This window comes from Lepidochelys olivacea (assembly GCF_965140295.1).
Source record: "Lepidochelys olivacea isolate rLepOli2 genome assembly, chromosome: 1".
NCBI lineage: Eukaryota > Metazoa > Chordata > Testudines > Cheloniidae > Lepidochelys > Lepidochelys olivacea.
Window position 1 is genome coordinate 46,018,958 of NC_140411.1, and position 22,591 is coordinate 46,041,548.

The window sequence follows — 22,591 nt, forward strand, 5'->3', positions numbered from 1 at the left end:
TCAACTATCTGAGAGGTGGTTCTAGAGAGGATGGTTCTAGACTATTCTCAGTGGTGGAAGAGGACAGGACGAGGAGTAATGGTCTCAAGTTGCAGTGGGGGAGGTTTAGGTTGGATATTAGGAAAAACTTTTTCACTAGGAGGGTGGTGAAACACTGGAATGCGTTGCCTAGGGAGGTGGTGGAATCTCCTTCCTTAGAAGTTTTTAAGGTCAGGCTTGACAGAGCCCTGGCTGGGATGATTTAATTGGGGATGGGTCCTGCTTTTGAGCAGGGGGTTGGACTAGATGACCTACTGAGGTCCCTTCCAACCCTGATATTCTATGATTAAACCTGCACCCGTCCACACGATGAAGCCCTTTATTTCGACTTAAAGGGCTCTTAAAATCGATTTCCTTACTTCACCCCTGACAAGTGGATTAGTGCTTAAATCGGCCTTGCCGGGTCAAATTTGGGGTACTGTGGACACAATTCGACGGTATTGGCCTCCGGGAGCTATCCCAGAATGCTCCATTGTGACCGCTCTGGACAGCACTCTCAACTTAGATGCACTGGCCAGGTAGACAGGAAAAGAACCGCGAACTTTTGAATCTCATTTCCTGTTTGGCCAGTGTGGCAAGCTGCAGGTGACCATGCAGAGCTCATCAGCAGAGGTGACCATGGTGGAGTCCCAGAAATGCAAAAGAGCTCCAGCATGGACCAAACGGGAGGTACGGGATCTGATCTCTGTATGGGGAGAGGAATCTGTGCTATCAGAACTCCGTTCCAGTTTTCGAAATGCCAAAACCTTTGTCAAAATCTCCCAGGGCATGAAGGACAGAGGCCATAACAGGGACCCAAAGCAGTGCCACGTGAAACTTAAGGAGCTGAGGCAAGCCTACCAGAAAACCAGAGAGGCGAACGGCCGCTCCGGGTCAGAGCCCCAAACATGCCGCTTCTATGAGGAGCTGCATGCCATTTTAGGGGGTTCAGCCACCACTACCCCAGCCGTGTTGTTTGACTCCTTCAATGGAGATGGAGGCAACACGGAAGCAGGTTTTGGGGACGAAGAAGATGATGATGATGAGGTTGTAGATAGCTCACAGCAAGCAAGCGGAGAAACTGGTTTTCCCAACAGCCAGGAACTGTTTCTCACCCTGGACCTGGAGCCAGTATCCCCTGAACCCACCCAAGGCTGCCTCCTGGACCCGGCAGGCGGAGAAGAGACCTCTGGTGAGTGTACCTTATAAAATACTATACATGGTTTAAAAGCAAGCATGTGAAAGGATTAATTTGCCCTGGCATTCGCTGCTCTCCTGGATGTACTCCCAAAAGCCTTTGCAAAAGGTTTCTGGGGAGGGCAGCCTTATTGCGTCCTCCATGATAGGACACTTTACCACTCCAGACCAGTAACACGTACTTGGGAATCATTGTAGAACAAAGCATTGCAGTGTATGTTTGCTGGCGTTCAAACAACATCCGTTCTTTATCTCTCTCTGTTATCCTCAGGAGAGTGAGATATAATTCATGGTCACCTGGTTGAAATAGGGTGCTTTTCTTCAGGGGACACTCAGAGGTGCCCATTCCTGCTGGGCTGTTTGCCTGCGGCTGAACAGAAATGTTCCCCGCTGTTAGCCACGGGGAGGGTTGAGGGGGTAGCCACGCGGTGGGGGGAGGCAAAATGCGACCTTGTAACGAAAGCACATGTGCTATGTATGTAATGTTAACAGCAAGGTTTACCCTGAAAGAGTGTAGCCACTCTTTTATAAAATGTGTCTTTTTAAATACCGCTGTCCCTTTTTTTCTCTCCACCAGCTGTATGTGTTTCAATGATCACAGGATCTTCTCCTTCCCAGAAGCTAGTGAAGATTAGAAAGAAAAAAAAACGCACTCGTGATGAAATGTTCTCTGAGCTCATGCTGTCCTCCCACACTGACGGAGCACAGACGAATGCGTGGAGGCAAATAATGTCAGAGTGCAGGAAAGCACAAAATGACTGGGAGGAGAGGTGGCGGGGTGAAGAGAGTAAGTGGCGGGCTGAAGACAGGGCTGAAGCTCAAATGTGGCGGCAGCATGATGAGAGGAAGCAGGATTGAATGCTGAGGCTGCTGGAGGATCAAACCAGTATGCTCCAGTGTATGGTTGAGCTGCAGCAAAGGCAGCTGGAGCACAGACTGCCACTACAGCCCCTGTGTAACCAACCGCCCTCCTCCCCAAGTTCTATAGCCTCCACACCCAGACGCCCAAGAACGCGGTGGGCCACGTTCCTCCGGCCAACCAGCCACTCCACCATAGAGGATTGCCCAAAAAACAGAAGGCTGGCATTCAATAAATTTTAATGTTGTAAACTTTTAAAGTGCTGTGTGGGATTTTCCTTCCCTCCTCCACCACCCCTCCTGGGCTACCTTGGTAGTCACCCCCCATTTGTGTGATGCATGAATATGAAGCAACAATGACTTTATTGCCTCTGCAAGTGGTGATCGAAGGGAGGAGGGGAGGGTGGTTAGCTTACAGGGAAGTAGAGTGAACCAAGGGGCGGGGGGTTTTCATCAAGGAGAAACAAACAGAACTTTCACACCGTAGCCTGGCCAGTCATGAAACTGGTTTTCAAAGCTTCTGTGATGCGAACTGCGCCTTCCTGTGCTCTTCTAACCACCCTGGTGTCTGGCTGCGCGTAACCAGCAGCCAGGCGATTTGCCTCAACCTCCCACCCTCCAATAAACATCTCCCCCTTACTCTCACAGATATTGTGGAGCACGCAGCAAGCAGTAATAACAGTGGGAATATTGAATCATAGAATCATAGAATATCAGGGTTGGAAGGGACCTCAGGAGGTCATCTAGTCCAACCCCCTGCTCAAAAGCAGGACCCATCCCCAATTAAATCATCCCAGCCAGGGCTTTGTCAAGCCTGACCTTAAAAACTTCTAAGGAAGGAGATTCCACCACCTCCCTAGGCAACACATTCCAGTGTTTCACCACCCTCATAGTGAAAAAGTTTTTCCTAATATCCAACCTAAACCTCCCCCACTGCAACTTGAGACCATTACTTCTCGTCCTGTCCTCTTTCACCACTGAGAATAGTCTAGAACTATCCTCTCTGAGACCACCTCTCAGGTAGTTGAAAGCAGCTATCAAATCCCCCCTCATTCTTCTCTTCCGCAGACTAAACAATCCCAGTTCCCTCAGCCTCTCCTCATAAGTCATGTGTTCCAGACCCCTAATCATTTTTGTTGCCCTTCGCTGGACTCTTTCCAATTTATCCACATCCTTCTTGTAGTGTGGGGCCCAAAACTGGACACAGTACTCCAGATGAGGCCTCACCAATGTCGAATAGAGGGGGACGATCACATCCCTCGATCTGCTCGCTATGCTCCTACTTATACATCTCAAAATGCCATTGGCCTTCTTGGCAACAAGGGCACACTGCTGACTCATATCCAGCTTCTCGTCTACTGTCACCCCTAGGTCCTTTTCCGCAGAAAAAAGGTTGGTTTCGCTGAGGTCTAAGCGAGTCAGTAAACTCTGCCAGCGCACCTTTAAACGTCCAAATGCACATTCTACAGCCCTTCTGCACTTGCTCAGCCTGTAGTTGAACAGCTCCTGACTACTGTCCAGGCTGCCTGTGTACAGCTTCATGAGCCATGGCATTAAGGGGTAGGCTGGGTCCCCAAGGATACATATAGGCATTTCAACGTCCCCAACAGTTATTTTCTGGTCTGGGAATAAAGTCCCTTCCTGCAGCTTTTGAAACAGACCAGAGTTCCTGAAGATGCGAGCGTCATGTACCTTTCCTGGCCATCCCACGTTGATGTTGGTGAAACGTCCCTTGTGATCCACCAGAGCTTGCAGCACTATCGAAAAGTACCCCTTGCGGTTTATGTACTCGGCGGCTTGGTGCTCCGGTGCCAAGATAGGGATATGGGTTCCGTCTATGGCCTCACCACAGTTAGGGAATCCAATTGCAGGAAAGCCATCCACTATGACCTGCACATTTCCCAGGATCGCTACCCTTGATATCAGCAGATCTTTGATTGCGTTGGCTACTTGCATCACAGCAGCTCCCACAGTAGATGTGCCCACTCCAAATTGATTCCCAACTGACCGGTAGATGTCTGGTTTTGCAAGCTTCCACAGGGCTATTGCCACTCGCTTCTCAACTGTGAGGGCTGCTCTCATCTTGGTATTCATATGCTTCAGGGCAGGGGAAAGCAAGTCACAAAGTTCCATTAAAGTGCCCTTACGCATGCGAAAGTTTCGCAGCCACTGGGAATCGTCCCAGACCTGCAACACTGTGGTCCCAGCAGTCTGTGCTTGTTTCCCGAGCCCAGAACCGGCATTCCACAGCATGAACCTGCCCCATTAGCACCATGATGCGTGCATTGGCAGGGCCCATGCTTTCAGAGAAATCTGTGTCCATGTCCTGATCACTCACGTGACCGTGCTGATGTCGCCTCCTCACCTGGTATCGCTCTGCCAGGTTCTGGTGCTGCATATACTGCTGGATAATGCGTGTGGTGTTTAATGTGCTCCTAAATGCAAAAGTGAGCTGAGCGGCCTCCATGCTTGCCTTGGTATGGCGTCCGCACAGAAAAAAGGTGCGGAACGATTGTCTGCCATTGCTCTGACAGAGGGAGGGGCGACTGACGACATGGCTTACAGGGAATTAAAATCAACAAAGGGGGTGGCTTTACATCAATGAGTATTTCAGGCAGGACTTCACGGAGGGTTCCAATAAGAAATGGTGCACCTAAGTAGTTGTTCTTATTGGAACAAGCAGATTGGTCTGGCCTCTGATTGATACATGGATACATTTACCTTGCTGCACCTTCTCTGTGAGTGACTGCAGTGTGACCTAGAGGAATGAGTCCCCTGGAAGGGGGAAGCAAATGAGTACAAAAGAAATCTGGTCTGTTTCTTGTTTTGATCCACTCCATCTATCTTTTACATCTTTAGCTGGCAGCAGACGGTGCAGAAGGACTGCAAGCCATCCACATCTCATGGCTGCTCGGCAGAAGATGGTACAGTAGGACTGCTAGCAATCCGTATCGCCTGCCTGCTCACCATAAGATGGTTCAATAGGACTGACTGCAGGACTAAAGAGAATGACCTGGTCAAGTCACTCCAAATTTAGTCCTTGCGCCCATGTCTGCCCAGGCGCTCCTGGCTGATGTGGCCAGGAGCACCTCGGACATGAGGACGGCTACCAGTCCTATTGCACCGTCTGCTGCCACAAGGCAATGGGTTGATGCTGCTGTGTAGCAATGCAGTACCACGTCTGCCAGCACCCAGGAGACATACGGTGACGGTTACCTGAGCGGGCTCCATGCTTGCCGTGGTATGGCGTCTGCACAGGTAACTCAAGAAAAAAGGCGCGAAACAATTGTCTGCTGCTGCTTTCATGGAGGGAGGGAGGGAACGGGGGCCTGATGATATGTGCCCAGAACCACCCGCGACAATGGTTTAGCCCCATCAGGCATTGGGATCTCAACCCAGAATTCCAATGGGCAGCAGAGACTGCGGGAACTGTGGGATAGCTACCCACAATGCAACGCTCCAGAAGTCAACGCTTGCCTCGGTACTGTGGAAGCACTCCGCCGAGTTAATGCACTTAGAGCATTTTCTGTGGGGACACACACACTCGAATATATAAAACCGATTTCTAAAAAACCGACTTCTATAAATTCGACCTAATTTCGTAGTGTAGACATACCCTAGAAGAAGGTACTAAAGAGAAGGTGTTTGATAAGTATATTGACTAGCAAATAGCAGCTGTAAATTAGAGAGAGGACAGCTTCATGATCCAGAAAGTAGACTTCCCATGTGAGAAGCCATCCTGAATCACCTAATTACTGTCTGAAAATGAGAGGAGCTGGAAGCTTGGACCTATGACCACAAAGTGCTTGAACTCAGTACAATAAGAAATGGGACCACAGATTGCTCTAATGCAATTATTTTAATTTATAATCTAAATATAAATCAGATGTTAGGAATTGTAGAAAATTGATAAGGGAAGCAAAGGAGAGCTCTACAGCCAGAAGAGTTAAGGGCAATAAGGAGGAATTTTTAAAATACATTAGGAACAAAAAAAAATCTTAACAATGGTATTGATCAATTACTTGATGGAAATGGTAAAATTATCCACAATAACGCAGAAAGGGCAGAAGTGTTCAATAAATATTTCTGTTCTGTATATGGGGAAAAAGCAGATGATGATGTAGTCATGATGTAACTCTTTCCATTCCACCAGTATCTCAGGAGGATGTTGAACAGCAGTTACTAAAATTATATACAGTGTAGTTATAGCCATGCCAGTCCCAGGATATTAGAGAGACAAGGTAAGTGAGGTAATATCTTTTATTGGACCAACTTCTGTCTCTCACCAACAGACGTCAATCCAATAAAAGATAATACTTCACCCACCCTGTCTTGCTACTAAAATTAGAGATTTTAAAATCAGCAGGTCCAGATAACTTGTACTGCAGTTTTAGGAGCTCCTTGGATCATTAATTTTGATTTTCAGTAAGTCTTGGAACGCTGGGCTTGTTCCAGAAGACTGGAAAAAAGCTAATGTTGTGCCAATATTTTAAAAAGGGTAAACAAGTAATTATAAGTCTGTCAGTCTAATATTGATCCTGGGCAAAATAATGGAGCTGCTGATATGGGACTTGATTAATAAAGAATTAAAGGAGAGTAAAATAACTAATGCCAATCAACATAGGTTTATGGAAAATAGAATCTGTCAGACTAACTTGATTTTTTGTGTGAGATTACAACTTTGGTTGATAAAGTTAATAGTGCTGATGTAATATACTTACACTTCTGTTTGACTAGGTACTGCATGACATTTTAATTAAAAAACGAAACATAATAAAATTAATATGGTGTCTCTCTAATCTGGTCCCACAGGGTTCAGTTCTTGGCCCTACCCTATTTAACATATTTATTAATGACCTGAAGAAAACATAAAATCATCACTGATAAAGTTTGCAGATGACAGAAAAATTAGGACAGTGGTATATAATGAAGAACACAGATCACTGATTTAGAGCACTCCGGATTGCTTGGTAAACTGGCTGCAAGCAAACAATATGTGTTTTAATATGGCTAAATGTGTACATCTAGGAACAAAGAATGTAGGCCATACTTGGGATGGGAGACTGTATCCTGGGAAGCAGTGACTCTGAAAAAGATTTGGGGGTGGTGTGGAATAATCAGCTAAAAATGAGCTCCCAGTGTGATGTGCCAAAAGGGCTAATGTGATCCTTGAATGCATAAACGGGTATCTCAAGCAGTAGAGAGGTTATTTTAATTCTCTATTTATGCCTGGTACAACTGCTATTGAAATATGCTGTCCACAATTTGAGAAGGATGTTGAAAAATTGGACAGGGTTCAGAGAGAGCCACAAGACTATTTAAAGAGGGGATGAGAGAACCTGCCTTTATATAGTGGTAGACTCAAGGATCTCCATTGATTTAGCTTAATGAAGAGACGTTTAAGGGTGACTTGATTAGTGTATAAATACTTATATGGGGGACAAATATTTGATAATGGACTCTTCAAATTAGGAGAGAAAGGTATAACAGGGCCTAATGGCTGGAAGTTGAAGCTAAAAAAATTCAGACTGGAAATCAGGTGTAAAATTTTACATGTTGTGGATGTGAGGAGGGTATTCAAAGATCAGAGGTTTAAAAAACCAAACATACTGATACTGTAAATGATAAGGCAGTGAGTTGGGGGAGAACGAGGTTACAAAAAAGACTACTTTAGTCAAAAACAGCTTGCAGGGAAAAGATAAGTGCGGCCAAAAAAAAAAAAAAAAAAGAGAGAGAAATAAGTTAATGTTAGCTGAGGGGCATTCACAAATGGACCAGGAAAAGTAGGACTGAGGGAAAATGTCCCTTAATAAATGAGGAGAGGAATGAAATTAATGACTCAAAAATGGCAAGGAAACTGAATTCCTTTAAAAAAAAAATCTTTTCTTCAACAAGAAAATCAATACAAAATACTTGCATTGTAATATTAGAAAATAAATCATTTTAGAAAGCATAGCGATTTAAGCCACACACAAAAAAACAACCTTGCTCTTTTGTTTTCCATTTGCTTATATAAACAATCGTAGTAAAGTTCTTTAACTGTGGAGTGAAATGCAGAAATACTATAAATTTAAAAATCCATTAATATTGCAATATACTAAAATAGAACAAGGAAATAAAATGTTATATAAATACATCCCAGCATTGTCTGAAAACAAGTACACTATCAGATTATTCAGGAAATCAAGGCAAACACTTTAGTCATCCCAGTCACATTACTAATTACCCATCTGTTTACTTGTACCTGGAAAGAAATAGATTATTTTACTAATTGAATTTGCTTTGCTTTACTTTTGATTAATGTTGCCAGTTGATCAGAATCAGATGTTCCTATTTGTATGATAACTTACAACAGTTACATGGGCACAAAAGGAAGAAATTTTCACCACAATCGGTTTATATAAACACTAATGACTTTTAGGCTTGTCTCCTTGGGAATTCCTGGGAACACAGCCTTGCTCCTCTACAACTTTTTATGTCAAGATTGCCGAAACCACTGTATCATCTAATCTCTATTTGAAGAGAAAACAAAAATAATAAACTTCCCCTTAATCATCCTCTTTCAGAGGGGTACCAAAGGACATACTAAACTATTAAGCACAAGTATTTCCACTGAGGTCAAAGGACTCTTTACATACATTTAATTAGGCTTGTCCTTAGGTGATTTGTGGATCTATGGAGGCTGCTTGAGAACACCTGAGGTGAAAATCCTTCAGGCCTACACACACTGCAGCTAGAGCCTGTTTCCCCCCATGCCGTTTACTGGTTTGATCTCCTTTATGATATCACTGGACCGTCAAATCTGACCCAAAGAAGTGAGCAAAAAAATATGAGCTTGTGAAGCTACAGATAAGCAAAATTCCTCTCAATAGAAGGGCAAAAAACAAAAAAACAAAAAAAAAAAGGAAAAGCTTTTAACAAAGAAACAAAATTGCTCTAGGGACATCTGAACCAGTGTCACAGCTGTCTAGTATGCAGACAGATGTAGCATGAGAAGATCAAAAGTGAAAGCCTGATGCTAAAAGGAACAAACTATTTTGATCAAACCCTGAATATCTTGCACTCCTTTCCCAGCTAGAAGGTTGAGTTAGTAAGAAAGGAAGACTTACAGAAATAATCTGATAAAGAGCAGGTAAGGTACTACTTGGAAAATTTCATAGACTCGTAGGACTGGAAGGGACCTCGAGAGTTCACTGCACTCAAGGCAGGATTAGGTATTCTCTAGACCAGTGGTTCTCAAAGCCGGTCCGACACTTGTTCAGGGAAAGCCCCTGGCGAGCCGGGCTAGTTTGTTTACCTGCCGTGTCCGCAGGTTCGGCCAATTGTGGCTCCTACTGGCTGCAGTTTGCCTCTCCAGGCCAATGGGGGCTGCAGGAAGGGCAACCAGCACATCCCTCAGCCCGCGCTGCTTCCTGCAGCCCCCATTGGCCTGGAGTGGCGAACCACAGCCAATGGGAGCTGTGATCGGCCGAACCTGCGAATGCGGCAGGTAAACAAACTGGACCAGTGCGCCAGGGGCTTTCCCTGAACAAGCGGCAGACCGGCTTTGAGAACCACTGCTCTAGACCATCCCCATGTCTAACCTGCTTTTAAAAATCTCCAATGACGGAGATTCCACAACCTCCCTAGGCAATTTATTTCAGTGATTAGCCACCCTGACAGGAAGTTTTTCCTAATGTGCAGCCTAAACTGCCCTTGCTGCAATTTAAGCCTGTTGCTTGTCCTATCCTCAGCGGTCTCCTTCCTCCTTGTAACAATCTATTATGTACTTGAAAACTGTTATCATGTTCCCTCTGCTTTCTCTGCTCCAGATTAAACCATCACAATTTTTTAAATCTTCCCTCATAGGTCATGTTTTTAGATCTTTAGTCATTTTTGTTGCTCTTCTCCTGGATTTTCTCCAATTCACCTACATCTTTCTTGAAATGTGGTGCCCAGAAGTGTACACAATACTGCAGTTGAGGCCTTATCAGCGTGGAATAGAGCGGAAGAATTACTTCTCATGTCTTGCTTACAACACTCCTGCAAATACCTTCCAGAATGATGTTTGCTTTTTTGGCAACAGTTTGTACATATACTTTGGAAGATGTGACTTCTCTAGGCTATTATGAACACCTTTACCATACCACTGAAAATCCATGGGTCACTGGAGACGTCTCAGAACAGCAGCACAGAGACAGCTTATCTGCTCACAGAGGGATAGGAGGAGGATCAGAGAAAAGGTGGCTACTTTCCTCCAGGCTGCTGTGGAAGGTGGAGACTCTTACTCTCAGCAGGTGGGGAAGAGGAAGAAGGATGTTCCTTGAAAAGATATTGGGGAGAGGATTGGTGGTAGGAAATATGAGGAGGGGACAAGGAGGAACTTGAGGGGGAAGATGAGAACCAGATTGAGGTGGGGGGAAACTCCAGCAGAGAAGCGAGCAGCTAAAGAGAGTATGGTGGGGAGGAGGGACAAGGAGACATCAAAAAGGCACCTGGAAAGATTGTGGGGCTGGGGGATTTGCTATGTTTGGAAGGAAGGAGGAAGGGAATTGAAGGAAAAGGGCAGAAAGATATGCAGAGTTGATGGGGCCTTGATGATTTGTATTCCTACCACCTCACTTCATTTCCCCTCCCACCCCCAATTTTGGAGCCAAATTACTCCAGTGCAAAGAGACCTAGAGAAAATTAACCTGAGTAGGAAATGATACTAACAAACTGGATGTAGTTCAGGAAAAAGAAATGAGAATTATCAGAGGACTTGATTTGAGGAAGCCTTGGCTAAGTGACAACAAAGGGTGGATATAGGAAAGATACAACTGTCCAGAGGCACCAACTTTCTAATATGCCAGGGGGGTACTCGATCCTCTGCTCCACCCCAGGGCCCACCCCACTCCATCCCTTCCCCCAAGTCCCTGCCCCATCTCTTCCCGCCCCTGCTCAGCCCCATTCTGCCCCCTCCCCCAAGCGTGCCGCCCTCACTCCTCCCTGTCCCCCCCATATGCCACTAAACAGCTGATACATGGTGGGTGGGAGGCACTGGGAGGGAGGGGGAAGAGCTGATTGGTGGGGCTGGCGGGAGGCACTGTGGGGAGGGGAAGGCACTGATCTGTGGAGCTGCTAGTGGGTGCTGAGCACCTACCATTTTTTCCCACGGGTGCTCCAGTCGTGGAGCACCCATGGAGTCGGTGCCTATGTAACGGTCTCCAATTATCTAAAAGGTGTAAATATCAAAAATGAAGAGCCATCACTAGAGCAAGGTAGCCATCACACAGTAGGCCAGTGGGTAGGTTAGGGAACTAGAAGTCAGGAGACCTACATTATTTTCCTGACTCTGCCACTGACCTACTGTGTGACCATTGGGTGGTCACCTAATCTATATGTCCTTTGTTTTCTTTTTCCATAAAGTGAGGATTTTGACAGTTACTCTCCTTGGTAAGATGCTTTGAGATCTAGGAATGAAGAGCCCTGTATAACACCTAATTGATACTGATGAAACTTACAAAGGGAAAATACAGGGTGAAGATAAGGAGAAATTTTGTTCAGCTGTGTAATTGTTTCCCAGAGGAACTTGGAGAAGTCTTGTTTCTGGATTTTTAAAAATGGACTTGACAAAAACACTTAGGCTGTTTACCACGTATGTTGGTATAACTTATGTCCATCAGGGGTGTGAAAAAACCACACCCCTGAACAGCATAAGTTACACCGACGTAAGCACCAGGGTGGACAGTGCTGTGTCGGTGGGAGAGCTTCTCCTGCTGACATAGCTACTGCTACTTGTTGGGGGTGGTTTAATTATGTTGCCGGGAGAGCGCTCTCATGTTAGCATAGAGCAGCTACAGGAGAGATCTTACAGTGGCTCAGCTGCATCGGTACAGCTATGCCACTGTAAGCTTGCCAGTGTAGACATAGCCTAAATAAAGTATCATAGGAAACAATCCTTCATTTGCAGGGAGATGAATTGGATGATTGAATAGGCTTTTTTCTCATCTCTAACTTCTATGAATGTATGAAAAAAAATGATTTTTAATAAGCACAAAATCTGTCTAGATTCCTGAAACTCCAGCTGCATTTGTGTTTTTTTAAAGTAAAATGTCTTGTCATTCTTAGAGGGAGTGGGAGAGACAAGGATGTTCATTTTAGTAACAGCTGTTGGTTTGAGTTCTTGCCAGTTGTCTAAAGACCTCCAAACTCTTTACAATTAGAAGCTTCAACTTGTCTTTTAGAATAGCCACATTCTGGTGTTATTCAGTAGGATTGTGTACTGTGTTTGGAGTCTTTCATGCCTGTTACTTTCCATCTGCTTTCTGGATGAATTTTAAGTCTGTCTTGCTGTGGCAGCGTGGCTGTCTTTTTACATGCAGTAACCGTTCCTTGTAGTTTGCAATTATCCACTTTACTATGGGGACATGTTCTAAACGGAATTGAAACAACACAGTGCTGAAACAGCTTGAAAAGCATTGGGAAAAAATTATCAGTTACCTCTTGTTCTTCTGTTTCTACACAAATAACTGGTGAATAATTAAATTCTAATTTAAAACAAGTTGTGCAGGTGGTTTTACTACACATTTTAAAGATACATTATTAAAGGGACACTATAGCATTTTTTTAAAAAACAGACTACTCTAAAATAATCCATGTTTCTGAGAGTACCCTTTAAATGGTATTCCCATAAAAGATATTTTTTAACTGTTTTTGAATTTCTCTGCTCTCCTGCTGGTGTCATCACTATAGGGCACCAATATAAAATAAGCTCAGAACCAAACTTTGAACTCCAAGGGCTCAATCCAGAAAGGTGCTAAGCATTTTGGCCCTGATCTAGCAGAGCACGTAAGCACAATCTAAATATTAAGCATGTGAGTAGAACCATTGACTTCAGTGGGATTAATCTTGTGCTTAAAGTTAAAACATGCTTTCCCAGATCATAGCTAGTATGATGAGAAACTTGAAGAATCCCTCCTTTCTTTCTCTCCCTTTATCATAAGCCTCTGTATCCTGCATCATCTTCAGTTGTATCCAAAATCTAGAGTATGTAGAATGAATGATATGTAAATCAGTGGCTGGTATAACTGATGGTCGGTCATACTTTGGTAAACTGGTTAGTTATCTGAAAAAATTACAACTCGCTGCATTACTTGCTTCGTCCTACGTTTCTGCTTGTTTCTGAAAAATGTCAATATACTAAAAAAGTATTCTCCTCCCTTCTCTGTCCCAAAATGTTTGCTAAAAATATTGTAATTAACAATGAAGCAGTTTGCTTTGTGCTATGCCAGAATGCAGTATGCTTCATTCTGCACAACTTCACTTGTACTGGCAGAACAACTCTCTGGAGCCACAGAGTAACTTGTAACAGCAGAAAGGGCAATGTAGAGGAAAAATGAAGATAGAAGATGGATGTTCATAGATTTTTAATGCTAGAAGGGACCATTTCTGGTCTTCTTTTCTGACCTCCTGCAGAAGAACCTCTTTTTAATAACTGCTTAAGAAGTTCTTTTTACAAAGTTCCTCTATAGGTTTTCAGTTCTCTTGAAAATACAGTATCTCATCTTCTCTAATGTATCCTAACACAGTAGTCAAATAACCACTATGGAATAACCACTGGTATATTAGCCTGGTTACATGGACTAATTCAATAAAATAGTAAAAATACCAGCAAGCATTTTCGTACAAGTCTTGCAGCATCTGGTCATACAATAGGATAGAGCTATAGAAAAATGATGTTTTTTCTTGGAGCCTTTGTCTCCTCTCAGGTGGTTCCATTTGAAGGTGAGGATGGTTGTGTGTGTCATACTAAAAGCATATTTATAAAAGGACTTAGCATTTTCTACAGAATGTAAGTAGTCAAAAGATCACTTGAAACACTTCCTGTTTTGTGAAAACCATCTGCACTTTGGATATTTCTGTTACGGTATACAATTCTTTCCTTGGAGGCCAAGCTTAAAAATTGAATGATCCTATTAAATGCATGGCCCCTCCTGACCTCCCACTCTTCTCTACTCACTTCCTTTCCTTCCAATCTCTATTCCTCTCCTCTGAATTTTGAGTCTATTCTTTCTAACGTCAATAATTTTTCTTTAACTGGTTGGATTTTTATAAGCAAATTTTGTTTGCTTGTAAATTGTATAATACAAATTGGTTTATATTTTAACCACTTGTGTTATATATAATTAAATGTTTAAAGTATAGCTAAGGTTAGGTAGCAAATGGTTAATATATTATGAATACTTTATGTATATGAGAATTTATGTATTATGAGAAGTTTATGTATATTTTATGTTTGTTTTTGTGTATATATCTTTTAAAAAAAATAATAAAAAGTTAATATAAAAAATTCTGCACCTGGCAATGCTTTTTCTCAGTCTGAATTGTGCCCTAGTAATGCAGAGACATATTTCATCTCCTACTCCTAGATGCTGTTAACATCTATTGAGAGAGAATTTAGCCATTATGCTGCCATGACCCCATAAGATTTTTCCAACTTGTTTACTTGGCTTGGAAAGTGTGGTGTGAGATGCAGAGTAGTGGTAAGAAAATGATGGAAGGATTATATATTCACAAAGAATAACATGTTACATTTGTTAAAACATGTATGGTAGTGAATAAAACGGGGTGAAGAATAGATATATTTTTACTAGCGTATACAAAAGTTTGTAGCACTGGAAAGTTCTACGATAATTAGTAAAGCAAGAGACACTTAATTGAAAAGATTCTTATGTTAATAAATGGATACCACCAGATCAAGCAGAAAATTATTCCTTTAAAAAGTGCTGTCTTAATTTTTAATCAGAGCTGAATGAAGTATGTTATTAAATTTATGCTTATTTATGAATTGACTTTAATTAAGAAAAGCCTGTAAATTATTTTAAAAATCTGATGTGTGTGCCTCCATATAGTAGGTTTCCTATCTGATTGAATCATATAGATGAAATATAATTTTCCAAGGAAATTATACATTCAAGTTGAGTACCTTTTTCTGATCTGCCTCTGCTTAAGAAATGTATCTTTAATGTATGAGAGCACTATTGCATAAATAAAACAAGCAATTACTAGTATATTCTTTTAGCATAGTGCATATTTTAATTATTATTGCTGAGCATACATATTGGAATTTAACTTCCAATTGAAACATATTAAATAAATAAATGTTAAATAAGCTACAAAGTAAATACACCCAAAAGCACAACTTGCAGCTAGAACCAGTGTGTCTTTTTACTGAGGGGCAGAACATTTCAGAAAGCCCACTTGAAAGAAGAAAAGCTGTGCACAATTATATATAAAACACAAATTCCACTATATTTATCCAGTTAAAACAATACTCACACTTATCAAGTAGAGGACATTACTGCTCAATTGCAAATCACAATGACTAATTCTAAGAAAATATATTTTTGTGAAATGTTAATCATGCACTAGAATTTCAGAAACTTTGCTCGTATATGGCATGGAGAGTGCTTAAATCTTGACTGGTCTGTATGATAATGTTGCCTGTGAATAGGTTATAGGTAACTATATGATGTATTTTATGTATTGAAGTAATTTTAAGATTTGGGATCTGCAGTTATACTAATGATGGCCTATTACTTTACTTCTTACTAGCTTCAGTTTTATCCCTTTCTTACACAGTTAAATAATTCCTTATAAGTAGTTTCATGTTCAACACAAATAGTACGCTGTATCCTCTATAAAGTGTGCATAAGCTTTAGCAGTTCTAAACTTCCAGAAGTCTTTTGTTAGGCCAAAATCATAAGACTGAATAATCTAAGATGTTAAATAGTGCTTTAAAAACTAATAATCCAGTCCTCAAGGAGTACAAAAACACCAAACAGGAACCAAAAATCTTCATATGGGTCTTGTATTAAATAAAAAATGAGTTTCCTGTATCTGGTCTGAAACACCAGATGTAAAACAAAATATCACCAAACTGAACTGGATTTAAGACATGAAATATTTTAAAAAGCTTTCTGTCGCTGGAGGACTAAGATATTAAAATTCAAGTCTGTGTCATTTAAATAATTTTTATTAAGATCCTGTTTTGAAAACCTCTTAAAATTAAATAATTTGTGTTTAATATTGAGTTAAAAGTTAACTTTGTAAATACTCAGTGGACTGCTCTAAAATATTTTTTTCTTCCCAGCTTGCCACAAGTGAATTCTAAAGATTTATTTCAAAAACAGTGGTTGCTAAAAGTATTGTATAGTTTTGTCTCAAAAGCAGAAAGACTTTATTTCTGTTTTACCAATATGATATACTCCTGGGAGAATTCTGCTCCTTAAGAATTCTGCGTCTAAAAATTAAAAATTCTGCAAAATTCTGCATATTTTATTTGTCAAAATAACACAATATAATCACACCAGTTGCGAATATTTTTGTAATTTATTTCAAAATACTTGTCAGTGAGTATGTCTGTAATAATAGAGATAAAAAAAGATTCAGGAAATGTTGCTTGACTGAGGCTCCCACTGTCACCCCCAGGCGTCTGGGACTCCCACTGTATGCACTGAGACAGGTTCCCCTATTGGCTCCGATTTCATGTCTCTGCTGTTGACTCCAGGGAGGCTCAGATGTGCTCCTGGACCTCATGAACTGTTTGCCCTGGAAGGGATGAGGTCTCTAGCTGCTAAGAGGGCCTCCTTCCTATGTTGGATCTGCTGCCTTCTGGTCATGTCCTGTAATACACCCCATTTTGTCTGCACCTCCACTTGTACAGGACTCCAGTTTTTCTGAGTCAGAGGACTCTGATGGTATGCGTGGTCCATTGCTTCTCTTCTGAAGGCATGACTACCCGAAAGTTCTGATGGCGCTGTGGCAATACCTTCCATTGTCTCCGCTTGGGAGCCACTGGTATCTGGCTCCGTGGGCACTGCCACCGCAGTATCAGGATCAGCCAGGTTGGCCATATTGGAGCTTGTGGCCCCAGTATCTGGCTTTGGAACCGTCCCAATCCACCCAGGAGGAGTCCCCAATTTCACCCACCCGTCCTTTGTTGAATAGACATTTGGAATCGGGACTGGACGATGCACCAGTTAGCCCAGCTCCATCGGTACCTCTGGGTCTGGAGAGGCTTCCCTTGTCGCCTCCAGATGTCGCTTTGTCGTTGACACCTTCCTCTTCTCCTGATAACTATCATCAATTTCAGGAGCTGCTAAGAAGAACAGCTAATGCTGTTCGGATCCTGTTGGAAGGGGTGGAGTGCAGGACAGTCAGCACCAACTGTCAGACATTTTGCGTGCATTGGTACCAGCTAGAGTGGCTCTACTGATTAACGATGCCATTCTCCAACTGACATGTACTGTATGACATACCCAGGCCACATGTACCCCCACCCCAAAAGGGGTGGAAAAGAGATTGTCCCCTCCAAGGGGTCTGAGTTTCTGTTCTCCCACCCTATGCCTAATTCTTGGTGATTCAGGCTGCCATGGAACGGGCCAAACGGCATCCCTGCTCCACTCCCTTTGACAACGAGGGCAAGAGTTTGGACCTTATGGATAGGAAGGTCTATTCCTCGGCCAGCCTCCTGTTCTGTATTTCGAACTGCCTTCTGCTGATGGCCAAATATGACTTTTTGAACTATGTCCAGATGGCGAATTTTGTGGACAAGCTACCACAGCAGGATCGTGCCTGCTTCCAAGCTATTTTGGAGGAAGGCAAGTTGGTCACTAGAACCATACTTTATGCTGCGGTTGATTCCACAGACACGTCCTCATATAGAATGGCAACTTAAATCATCATGAGCAGGGAATTCTGGTTAGACTCCTCAGGCTTCCCTAGGGAAGTACAGAGCACAACTGAGGACTTCCCTTTTGATGAATCATACTTCTTCAATCAGAAGACGGATGATTCTTTACACTCACTGAAAGACTCTAGAGCTGCCCTGCAATCCCTAGGCATTTATATGCCAGTACCCAAATGAAAATTTTATCGCCCGTTGTCTATACAGCACTACAGAGCTCCCCAGTTCTACGACTAGCAAGCCTTTGAGCCTCCACAGAAGTGCACAAAGGTCTGCCTCGTCCTCCGGGGCAGTCATCTGTGCAGCACACTCAATCTTCACATAAGTGATATTTGAGTGCATCTAGAGAGCTGTTAATCACTTTGCACCCCAGTGCTCTTGCCAGCCATCCTTTTCAGGGACCATCTCAAACTCTTTCTGCCAGCATGGAGCATGATAACAGTGGACAAGTGGGTCCTGGATGTCATTTGACACAGCTATATGATTGAGTTTATGACACTGCCTCCTCCACATCTCCCAACCCAGTCCTCTCTCAGAGACTGCTTTCATGACAGTGTCCTTGCCCTAAAGGTGGATTCCCTACTGCAGAGAGGAGCAATAGGACCAGTCCCCTCAACCTTTCAGGGCACAGGGTCCTCTTATGGATTGGTAACTGGTTAAAAGATTGGAAACAAAGGGTAGAAATAAATGGTCAGTTTTCAGAATGGAGAGAGGTAAATAGTAGTGTCCCCCAAGGGTCTGTATTGGGACCAGTACTATTCAACATATTCATAAATGATCTGGAAAAAGGGGTAAACAGTGAGGTGGCCAAATTTGCAGATGATATAAAACTACTCAAGATATGCAGGCAGACTGAGAAGAGCTACAAAAGGATCTTTCAAAACTGGGTGACTGAGCAACAAAGTGGCAGATGAAATTCAGTGTTGGTAAATGCAGAGTAATGCACATTGGAAAACATAATCCCAAATATACATATAAAATGATGGGGTCTAAATTAGCTGAAACCACTCAAGAAAGAGATCTTAGTCATTGTTGATAGTTCTCTGAAAAAATCTACTCAGTGTGCAGTGGCAGTCAAAAAAGTGAACAGAATGTTGGGAATCATTAAGAAAGGGTTAGATAATAAGACAGAAAATGTCATATTGCCTCTATATAAATCCATGGTACGCCCACATCTTGAATACTGCACCAGATGTGGTTGCCCCATCTCAAAAAAGATATATTGGAATTGAAAAAGGTTCAGAAAAGGGCAACAAAAATGATTAGGGGTATGGAATGGCTTCCATATGAGGAGAGATTAATAATACTGGGAGTTTTCAACTTGGAAAAGAGATGACTAAGGGGGAATATGATGGAGGTCTATAAAATCATGACTGGTGTGGAGAAAGTAAATGAGGAAGTGTTATTTACTTCTTTTCATAACACAAGAACTAGGGGTCACTAAATGAAATTAATAGGGCGCAGGCTTAAAACAAAAGGAAGTATTTTTTCCACACAATGCACAGTCAGTCTGTGGAAGTCTTTGCCAGAGGATGTTGTGAAGGCCAAGACTATAACAGGATACAAAAAAGAACTAGATAAGTTCCTAGAGGATAGGTCCATCGATGGCTATTAGCTAGGATGGGCAGGGATGGTGTTCCTAGCCTCTGTTTGCCAGAAACTGGGAATGGGCTGCCTGTTCTGTTCATTCCCGCTGGGGCACCTGGCATTGGCCACTGTCGGAAGACAGGATACTAGGTTAGATGGACCTTTGGTCTGGCCCAGTATGGCTGCTCTTTTGTTCTTATGCTTTTTTACCTACAAAGGATGAGGCCATTCCAGAAGTCTCCTAGACTATTTGTTGCCATAGCAGACCGAATTCAGGGGCACGCCATCTCCACCCAGAGACTCTTGAAGTAGGTCTCAGGGTGCATTACGCTCTATCAGTTGTCGGGGCAGTCCCCACCAGGTGGGATTCGGGCCCATTCCGCATGAGCGCAAGCATCAACTACCGCCGCCTTCCACAATATGTCCCTTATGAACATATGTAAGGTGGTCATGCGGAGTTCAGTACACAGCTTTTCTTCTCTCTATGCCCTGGTGCAAGACTCTGTGACGGATGCCTCTTTTGGTGCAGCAGTCTCCGTTCTATGGTGCACCCTTCTGTTATCTTTTGACTGCTTGTTAATCACCCTCAGTGGAATACAATAGGGACCATCACTCGAAGAAGAAGAGGAGGTTACTTACCTGTAACTGGAGGCTTTTTGAGATATGTAATCTCTATCTGTATTCCAATCCCACCCTCCTTCCCCTCTGCTGCAGATTTGTTAGATTTGTGGTAGAGAAGGAACTGAAGGTGCAGTCAGTCCATCCTGCCCTTTATCGCCTTGGGTGAAACCATGAGGCAGTACAAGGACGCATGCATGGACCGATGGACTACTTTGAAAAGCTCCAAGCGCACAGCGCATGTGGATAACCCTCAGTGGAATACAGATATGGACCATCTCAAAGAACCTCCAGTTACAGGTAAGTAATCTCCCCTTCTGCACAAATTCTGCATTGCACAGTTGTGCAGAATTATCTCAGGAGTAAATTAAAGGTGAAAGGTCACTACTTTATTACTGTTCCAGTGCAGCAAAGAGGAAGACTTCAGTATTTGCCTCCAAATAAAGTCTTGCCACTTACAGTTTTCCAAGGTAGATACCAGATTTCTGTACAAAAATGTGCCCTCCTGGAATATATCTGTGATCCAACAGATCTAAATATTTATTCTTCAATAGTGCATGGCTGTTGTCATCAGATATTTTTTTTAAAAAAGAAAGAAAATACATGAGCTTTCCCATCTCTACAGTAACATCATTGGTTCACGTGCTGATCATCACCTCCCTTAAGTATTGCAACTTCCTCCTCTCTCTAATCTTCTTTATACTAACTTTGCCTCATTCCCTTAGTTTGTTCCAAAATGCCCATCTCAAAATGATCTTTCTTGCCTCTCAGTTGCTTCGACTGAATTTACAAAGATTTATTAAGTGATGTTAAAAAAGTAACTTATGTTTACCTCCACCTTTGAGTCACTTCACTGTATCCCCATTGAACGTTGCATCAAGTTCAAACTTTTCGTCTTTACTTTCTTACGGACCTGTATTATGCAGCCATCGTGCCCTTGTCTCCTTTCACAATCCCTTCAGTCTGCTCTGTTTTGCCACATGGTTGCCTGTCTCCATCCTCAACCCCTTCAGGGACACCAGCCTTGATGTCCCTTTTGTTTTCGCTAACAAATGTCTCAGCACGTTCCATTTTGCCTTTTATACTTGAAATGGTCTTGCAAAATCTGTTTGTCAAGTCTGCATCAATACCTCATTCAGATCATTCCTAAAAGCATATTTCTGCAACGTCATCTAGAAATTTAAGTATATTTGCAGTTACAAAATATCAAACCCCGTAACGTACACACAACCAACAGTTGTACGACCAATAAAACTTTAAGTGAGCAATTTTATTTCTGTAACCTGTGTCCTCTCCCCCAGCACATTACTGTTGGATGTTAGATCTTCGTTTGTCTGTTAAGTCCACTTAGACTATAAACTCTTCAGGGCAGGGGCTTGTCATCCTTGTGTTTTCTGGGCCGTGTAGAACACCTGAAGGTGATCTAAAATAAGCAATAAAGGAAACACTTATTTAAGGTATATTAGGGAAATGTCCAGTATACATTGTAACTTCCTATTTTGCTTGAACTATAACACTATTTTTTCTGTAAATTGCAGATTGTTAGCCATGCCTTTAGTAAAGAGGAACATTGAACCTAGGCACCTCTGCCGAGGAGCTCTTCCTGAAGGAATAACTAGTGAACTGGAATGTGTAACGAACAGTACCCTTGCTGCTATTATACGGCAACTAAGCAGTCTGAGTAAGTCTCTATAGTTTTGTACTTTTGTTTATTAATGAAAAATTGAGTCGCACAAAGGCTTTAAGTTTGCTTGTTTTAAATGGACAAATTAAAATGTAAGACTTCCCCATTTGCAAAGTGTATAATAATAATACCTCTGCTCTTATATATTGCTTCACATCTTCAAAGGTCTGTGCAAACACCTCCCTGAGGCAGCTAGAGTTTAGATGTGGAAATTGTGGCACAGAGAGACTAAGTGAACTTGCCCCAGGCCACGTAAATCAATCTAAAAGCCAAGATTAGAACATGCATCACGAATTCCTGGCTTCTCGTCCCTTGCTCAGTCCAGTAGACCACTCTGCTTCTTGGCATTTGATGGCCACAGGAAGTTGGTTCAGTTATCTTTTAAAGAACTTATTTTTTCTTAGGAATCTCTTCTTCCTTTATATGCATATGACACGTTAATACTAATGAGAAATAAGCACACATATCAGGAAGAGAATGGATCCCATTGTCCCCTTGTAAGCAGAATGACAAACAGTAACTGAGGAAAGTTAGAGTAACTTAAGAGAATTTTAGAAAGGAAGTCTAGATTTGTTTAGATTTATTTAAAGAAGAAAGAGCTTCAATTTTTGTGTATTTTAGAAATTCAGATAATTACAATATTTATTTTAGCTATAGATTAAATATGTTTGACTTTAGACTCTTTTCTGCCAGAAACAAATCGTTTCATGAAGTAATTTATGCAGGTAAAGCTCTTAATTAAAAAGTCAGTCATGTGACTTCACTAGGTTTCCAACTCTGTAGGATAATGGCACTAGATACTATTCTTTTGAGCTTACATTTATTAGGAAAGTTTGAGTCAACTGAACTTGTTTAGAGAGCAGTGAGCTCTGATTAATCCACCCTGTACTAAACAGTGTCCAAGAAAAGTATCATGTTTA

The 22,591-nt window shown here is 42.3% G+C and overlaps 1 protein-coding gene across 3 annotated transcripts in view; it reads left to right on the forward strand.

Annotated features, from left to right (window-relative positions):
• The window catches only part of WASF3 (WASP family member 3), a 142,526-nt gene that overhangs the window by 84,283 nt on the left and 35,652 nt on the right, over positions 1-22,591 (forward strand). For all 3 annotated transcript variants that reach the window (XM_084610211.1, XM_084610213.1, XM_084610212.1), the window contains one exon: positions 21,526-21,668. In XM_084610211.1, coding sequence (XP_084466337.1) covers positions 21,536-21,668 — 133 coding nt within the window. In that variant the 5' untranslated portion in view covers positions 21,526-21,535. The remainder of the gene's footprint in view (positions 1-21,525; positions 21,669-22,591) is intronic.